Below are 8,377 nucleotides of genomic sequence, written 5' to 3' on the forward strand. Positions count from 1 at the left end.
ACTACTAAAAAGTGTTTAGTGGGCTACCTCCATCTTTGGTTAGGTACAACATTATTACGTACTACTCCTCCTCTCATAATAAATGTCACACTTTCCTTTTTAATTTGTCTCATAAAAGATGTCACTTATCTATTTTTAAAAAAAGTTCTCTCTTACATTAATATAAATATATTATTTTCTCTTTGCTCTTAACACATGAAACAACACCTGCTAAAATCTCGTGTCAATCCCCAAATATGACATCTATTATAGGACGAAACTTAAAGGTGTTTAGTGGGCTACCTCCGTCTTTGGTTAGGTACAGCATTATTACATAGTACTAAAAAGTGTTTAGTGGGCTACCTCCGTCGTTTTTATAACATATAGTAACAAAAAGAAATATCGTGAAATTTAGTTAAATTTTGGTTTGTCTCGTAATTTTGAAAATAAAATGATAGAGTTTTCGATTGTCCCATAATATATACTCTGGTTGATGTAATATAATACTTCATCTGTCCCATTAAAAATGAAACGTTTTCTTCTTTTTGGATTGTCCCATTAAAAATGAAACATTTTTTAAAATAGGAATAACTTTATCTCTACTTTTCTTCCTCTCTTACTTTACTCTCTCTTCTTTAACTCACAAAACAACACTATATAAAATCTTGTGCCGAAAAACAAACATTTCATATTTATTGGAATAGAGGGAGTAGTTCATATTTTTTAATAAATTATTTTCTTTATGAATAGACTACATTGTTCAATATGTCCACATATAAATTTTCGGCTGTCATATCACTTACTATGATTTTACCAAAACAACTTTTATGTAAGATAATTGTAAACAAATCCTAACTTCATGATTTTTATAGTGGTTTTCAAAGTTTCAAAACATATCAAAAGTTGACCACATTTGATTGTTTTTTGACTGTTTGTCTAATGTAAAAAAGAAAAAAAAAAGAATATTTTTAAAAATAATTAAGAATACTAATTTGTTTGTCTAAATATACTTCCAACGCTTTAAATAGCGTCCTCATTCTTGGTCGTGTTCCAATAAAAACTAAGGAGCGCAAATGCATGAGACTGAGAGCGTCCTAGTAAAAAAAAGATAAAAATAAATATCCTCAGTTTAGGAAGACTCTCTGTCTCCTAAATTGTGGTTATCTTAAAATTTTTAAACGCAAGTAATACCATCTCTTTCTACTATATATATGCAATTAGGGGTTTTGTTCCAAAGCATGTTATAATGGCGCCAACCGAAAGATCATCATTGAGTGTTACCAGAAAAACACCCGAGCTACTTTGTCCAGCAGAGTCCACACCACATGAATTCAAACATCTCTCTGATATAGATGATCAAACTTTCCTCCGAATGTATGTCACAACAATGAATTTCTACAAAAAGAATCCGTCCATGGAAGGGAAAGATCCAGTGAAGATTATTCGTGAGGCTATTGCCAAAGCCTTGGTCTTTTACTACCCGTTGGCCGGGCGGTTGAGGGAACACACTGGTCGGAAGCTCGTGGTCGAATGCACTGGCCAAGGGGTAGTGTTCGTCGAGGCCGATGCGGATGTGACGCTACAACATTTCGGAGAGGATGCCCTTTATCCACCCTTCCCCAACTGTGATGACATTACTCTTGATGTGCCAAACAACCAAGGAGTATTGTTTGATATTCCACTTATGTTCATTCAGGTACATTAATATTTATCATTTTAGTAAGACAGGAGAATGTTATGTAAATCATTAGTACTGTGATTAATTTTAAAAATGGAGCTTTCTAAAATAGTAATATGATTCTATTAACATGGAACGGAGGGAGTACAAATTAATGAAATTAGGACCGATAATATGTATCTCAGGGTTGGTTACTCCTACCACAAATCAATTTTAGAATAGGACTACATATATTTTTGGCACTCCATACCTTACATTTTAGGATAGGGGAAATGATATGCTACATAACTTATCTGAACACCACTCTCGTTTCATGCAGTTTTAATGTTGTCTATTTTGTTTTATATAATTTAGTTTGATTCTGAAACATTAAAAAATGTTATTGACATTTTATATTTTATACTCCCTCGTATTAAGAAAATAGAACGGCACGAGTTTTAATGCACAATTGGTAAAGTAAGTGAGAAGAATTGGTAAAGTAAGAGAGAGGATAAGAAAAATGAGTAAAGTAAGAGAGAGGAAGAAGAAAAGTGGTGAAAGTGGAGTTAGTGGACTGTGGGGTCCATGTCTTAAATAGAAAGATTCTAAAGTTTCTATTTTTAAGGAACGGCCCAAAATGAAAATAGTTGCCATTTTTAAAAAGCGGAGGGAGTAAAATTCATAAAAATCAAAGCTTGATACAATATTTTATTCATTCACATGTAGTTATAGAGAAAAGGAACAAATCTCATTTTGATTTTTTATTAAATTTTTAAAATAAAAAATGCCAATAATATTTTCGAAGGTATAGAATCAAACTAAATACTCCCTCCGTCCCATAAAAATATGAGCGGATGAGATGACACGAGAATTAAGATAAAATTGGTAAAGTAAGAGAGAGGAGTAGAATGGAAGTTAAAGTAGTGTTAGTGGATAGTGAGACCTACAATATTAAATTGATATAACTTTTCAAAAATGGAATGCACATATTTTGGGGAACGGACGACAATGGAAAGTGCACATATTTTTGTGGGACGGGGGGAATATATAAAACAAAATTGATAACGTTAAAGTGCATGAAACGAGGGTAGTGCTCACATAAGGTATACTCATTTCCCCTCAAATTATGAACTTTCTATTTCAATATATCCCTTTAAATAATGAATTTTCTATTTTCGGAAATTGTTTCCTCACTTATGAGGTGTGACTTATTCTCCATTGACAATACTTCGACACTTTTTCTTTCTATATCTCTCTACTCTATCGATTATGTTAATAATTTGTTCCCTTCGAAAGTTCATATTTTATGAAACGGAGTGAGTATAAAACTAATATTCCATTCATCTACAATTAAATAACCTGTTTTGTCATTTTCAAGAATCCACAATTAAAATTCATTATTTTTCCTATTTACAATAAGTGGACCCCACATTTCTTTACTCTTACTTATCCATTTTCTATGCAAAGTCAAATTATTTAATAAAATCAGTGTCTAATCAAAATGAGTCATTTGATAGTATAGCATTATAATTAGTTGATAACCATTTTAAATTGATAACTGACAACTATGTCAACAACCTATGTTATGGATGTCAACACAAAAACATCTGTATGTCAACTATATATACTTGAGATATATACATACAAATGTCTTCGAGTTAACATTCATAACATAGGTTATTAATAAACATAGTTGTTAGTTATCAATTTAAAATAGTTGTCAAAGAACCGTGTATATACAAAAGTAAGATCTATATTCAACCAATTTTTCGCTGACTTTCCTTTACATTTCCCAAAATCCAAACCGAATTGTTCAATTAAAAAGACTTGTACAGGTTACACGACTAAAATGTGGGGGATTTATATTTTCAAACTGTTTCAATCACGCAATGTGCGATGGTACCGACCTTTCCCAATTTATGTCCGCCGTGGGTGAACTTGCCCGCGGAGCATCGTCCCCTTCTATTCGACCAGTTTGGGAACGGCATCTTCTCACAGCCCCCCAGCTGCCGCGCTTGTCGTTCGCGCACCGTGAATATGACGTCACAACTGGCACAAGTGGTGGACCCCACATCCCGCTAGATAATCAGATATTGGAACGCTCCTTCCTTTTCAGCTCCGCGGAAATCTCCGCCCTGCGCCGCAGCCTACCGCCACACCTCCAGCGCTGCTCCAAATTCGAAATCGTGGCAGGCTGCATGTGGCGCTGCCTGACAATCGCTCGCTCCCTCAAACCCGACAAAGAGGTTAGATTCATAGGAGTTGTGGATAACAGAAGGCAAATAAAGCCGCCGCTTCCGGTGGGGTACTACGGCAACGCTATAGCATTGCCGGTGGCAGTGACAACCGCCGGTGAATTGTCAAAGAATCCGCTGGAATACGCGGTGGAGTTGGTTACAAAGGCAAAGCGCGAAGCAGCGAGTGGTGAGTACCTGAGGTCGGTGGCGGGTCTGATGGTGATGCGAGGTCGCCCTAATTTGACGGAGACGAACACTTATCTCGTGTCGAATTTGACGCACGTGGGTTACAAGCAGATGGATGTTGGGTGGGGCACGGCGGCGTACGGTGGGGCGTCTAAAGTCAATTATTTGTCCAACTTTAATATGCAAGTGACTTGGTACTTAGGGTTAAAGGATGGTTTTGTGGTTCCGGTTAGCCTACCTCTCGAATCCATGAATGTCTTCGAGAAACATCTTCGGGTCATGATGGCTACTGCTCCAACGTCTTCATCCTTGTGATACATCTCAAGCTCAAAATGTCTTGGCCACGTTGCAATTATATCTAATCATGAAAGAGAATCGAACCGCATGTAATCAGAAATAACTATATTAATATGCACTTGTATTTTTTTAGTTCACAGCATAGTAGAATTAAACTCATAAATATTGTATCATGTTTTTAGTGGAGTATAAATTGTTGTGTTCTGCATTGTAATTTGATACACCTAATTATAAATATGATAAAATTGTTACCAACACGTGTTAAACTTATGCTTAGACCATCCGCAGCAGTGCTCTTATGCAAGAGCACCCGCCGTGCCGTCGGCGCGGCGAGTACCGTGCCAGCCGCTGTGCTTTTGCTGACGGCACGACCCTGCTCGTTAGCAAGAGCACGCCTACGTGGCGCCTCTGCGCTCATTTTTATTTCATTATATTTAATTTTTCTTAAATTCATAAAAAATTGAAAATAATCCTGAAAAATGAAAAAAATATTTCATATTCCCAAAAATATAGCCGTTTTCTTACCCGTTTTTCGAAAAAAAAAATCAAATTTAAGGGACATATTTAAAAAACACCATGCCTATATTCTCGTGCGATGGAAGAAGTGATGCGGTATTACCTTGTACAAATGAATCCATTCAAATTAATTTGGTTCAGAAATTGAAAAGATCAAATCAATTAAAGAGGATTAGTTAAAATTTGAAGGTGAATATTGTTAATGAGATCAACTCAAACTCAAAGAATGAAGTGATGAAGAATAAAGAACTTGCAACTAATCATGTGTTGGAGCTGAAGAAGAATCATGCAGAAGCATGCAAGGTCACATGTCCTGAATTAGTCAATCCGATCTGGAAAGGAAGCTTGACTGGAGTATCTTGATTTACAGCTGGAGAGAGCTCTTGGCACCTAGTATACTTGGAACTGATTTGCTTTAAGTTTTCAGTTAAAGTAATTTGTCTTGTAGCTAGTTTGTCTCATAGTCATGCTAGGGTTTGAATTGATTCTAGACTCTTCTCTAGCATAGTATATATAGTGACACTACAATGGAATCAGCCGTCAAGTTGAATGAATTAATACATGAAACACTTTTACTTCATCTTTCTTCCCAATGTTTACTGTTCTATTGATTTAAATGGCAATTTCCACTTTGACCATGTTCTCCAACATGGTATCAGAGCCTAGGATGAGCCTAGGCTCTGATCCCAGGCTCTTCTTACTATCCTTACTCTTTCAATTCTTAACCTTTTCTACTCCCATCATTATTACTCCCCTCTGGCAAAGTTATAGTCACAAGAGATGTAATCTTTGATGAAAATGTTTTTCCATTCAAGGTTCCTGCCTTAAATCCAATTTCTACTCCCTCATCTGCATCACCACCCCCACCCCCACCAGCAGCCTCTCCTCGACTTACTCATGTCCCTTCAGAGACTTCTCTACAAACTGTTTCTTCTCACTCAAGCACATCTCCGACCCCTACACCACTACCTCTTGATATATCTCCAAATATATATGCTAATCACTCACCTACCTTCCTTATCACTCCTAATTCCTCACCAGCAAATGATTTACCCTCTGAGCATCCATCTTCATGTTCCACCTGGCAAGAATCTCATAGGGAATACTTGGGTATTCAAGATCAAAAAGCATGCTGATGGTTGCATAGCTAGGCACAAGGCAAGACTTGTTGCTCAAGGATTTTCACAAGAGCCTGTCTTTGATTTTACTGAAACATTCAGTCCAGTTGTTAAACCTACAACCATTCGTTTGATCTTATCTATAGCTATTTCAGTTGGTTGGAAGATAACTCACTTAGATGTTAACAACGCATTTTTGCACAATGACTTGGAGGAAGAAATTTACATGAGGCAACCGGTTGGATTTGAGCAAGGTGATCCAACTCTTGTTTGTAAACTTAACAAGTCTCTATATGGCTTGAAGCAAGCTTCAAGGTCCTGGTTTCTTACTATACAGTCAACTCTCTTGGCTCTTGGTTTTTCTCAGTCAAAAGCAGATACATCTCTCTTTTACAGAATCTATGGCAAAGAGATCACATATCTACTTATTTATGTTGATGATATCCTCATCACTGGATCCTCTCCATCTGCTATCAGGACTATTATCTCTCAGCTTAGTGATAAGTTTTCCTTAAAAGATCTAGGGGAAGTGAAGCACTTTCTTGGAGTTGAGGTTGCTTATACAGCTCAAGGCCTTCACTTGAGCCAAGGGTCCTACATCAGAGAGCTATTGGAAAGGGTCAAAATGCTTGACTCTAAACCATTTCCCACTCCAATGCTATCTAACCTCAAGCTCTCTAAAAGTAAAGGAGATCCCTCCTTGGATGGAAAACTTTACAGGAGCACGGTTGGAGCTTTGCAGTATGCTACTATAACTCGGCCAAAAATTAGTTTTTGTGTGAATAAGGTAAGTCAATTTTTGGCTTCACCACTTGATACACATTGGAAAGCCGTAAAAAGAATATTGAGGTATTTAGCTGGTACAGTGGACTATGGCCTTCATGTGCAGAAATTTGAATTCAAGTTAATTGCCTTCTCTGACTCGGATTGGGCTGCTGACATGGATGATAGAAGATCAGTGAGTGGTTAGTGTGTTTATTTTGGTAAGAATCTGATATCTTGGTGTTCAAAAAAACAATCCGTTGTGTCAAGATCCAGTACGGAAGCCGAATATAGAAGCTTGGCACAAGCTGTGTGTGAAGTAACCTGGATAACTTCCCTTCTTGATGAATTGGGAGTTGAACTCTTAGGAATTCCCATAGTGTGGGTTGATAATATGAGTACCATAGCCTTGGCAAGTAATCCAGTTCTCCATGCGAGAACTAAACACATTGAGCTTGATCTTCACTTTGTGAGAGACAAAGTTAAAGAAAAGAGATTGGAACTAAGATATGTTCCTACAACAGATCAAATTGTTGATGTTCTAACCAAACCGTTGGGATACCAATTCTTCTCGCGTATTCGAAACAAAATGAGCATTTGTCCCTCATCCACGCTTGAACTGAGGGGAAGTGTTAACGAGATCAAATCAAGCTCAAAGAATGAAGTGATGAAGAATAAAGAACTTGCAACTAATCATGTGTTGGAGCTGAAGAAGAATCATGCAGAAGCATGCAAGGTCACAAGTCCTGAATTAGTCAATCCGATCTGGAAAGAAAGCTTGACTGGAGTACCTTGATTTACAGCTGGAGAGAGCTCGTGGCACCTAGTATACTTGGAACTGATTTGCTTTAAATTTTCAGTTAAAATAATTTGTCTTGTAGCTTGTTTGTCTCATAGTCATGCTAGGGTTTGAATTGATTCTAGTCTCTTCTCTAGCATAGTATATATAGTGACACTACAATGGAATCAGCCGTCAAGTTGAATGAATTAATACATGAAACACTTTTACTTCATCTTTCTTCCCAATATTTACTGTTCTATTGATTCAAATGGAAATTTCCAGTTTGACCATGTTCTCCAACAAATATAGCCCTCCGCCCCACTCAATTTAAAGTTTGGAAGAATCAATCCAAAAGTTAATTAACATTGAAGCGGCTAAACTTCATGCTTATATAGGTAGCTCCTTTATTCTTGCACCTACATTTGCAATTTTTCAAAAGAACTATTAAGAATCTATATATTCAACCTCCTTAACTTGTAGGTCCGAACACATACCTTGGGACGATTTTCAAATGTGTTCCAATCTCCAACATTAAGTTTTCCACATTGAATTCTGCATCTAGTGTCATACTAAATGGGAATTGGGTATCTTAATATCAGAGATTTGTAGTGGACTTTAATCCCATCCCTATAGCCGATTTGTACACAAGATCTCTACTTAACCCTTTGGTTAAATGATCGGCTAAGTTGTCATGAGTTCTTACAAACTCCACAGATATCACACCATCCAAAATAAGTTCACGAATCATGCTATGTCTAACACCTAAGTGTCTTGACTTTCCATTATACACTTGACTATATGCCTTAGCCAAGGTAGCAGCACTATCACATCTGATAGATATAGG

General features: G+C 36.9%; 1 protein-coding gene across 1 annotated transcript; it reads left to right on the forward strand.

The window, feature by feature from the left end:
- The first annotated feature begins 1,225 nt into the window (after window positions 1–1,225).
- Window positions 1,226–4,572, forward strand: LOC125203219 (benzyl alcohol O-benzoyltransferase-like). The gene is made up of 2 exons (XM_048101529.1): window positions 1,226–1,675; window positions 3,472–4,572. The coding sequence occupies exons 1-2, from the start codon at window positions 1,226–1,228 to the stop codon at window positions 4,372–4,374; spliced, it is 1,353 nt and encodes a 450-aa protein (XP_047957486.1). The 3' UTR covers window positions 4,375–4,572.
- Window positions 4,573–8,377: the final 3,805 nt, after the last annotated feature.

This window comes from Salvia hispanica, chromosome 2 (genome assembly GCF_023119035.1).
Source record: "Salvia hispanica cultivar TCC Black 2014 chromosome 2, UniMelb_Shisp_WGS_1.0, whole genome shotgun sequence".
In the NCBI taxonomy this organism is placed as follows: Eukaryota; Viridiplantae; Streptophyta; class Magnoliopsida; order Lamiales; family Lamiaceae; genus Salvia; species Salvia hispanica.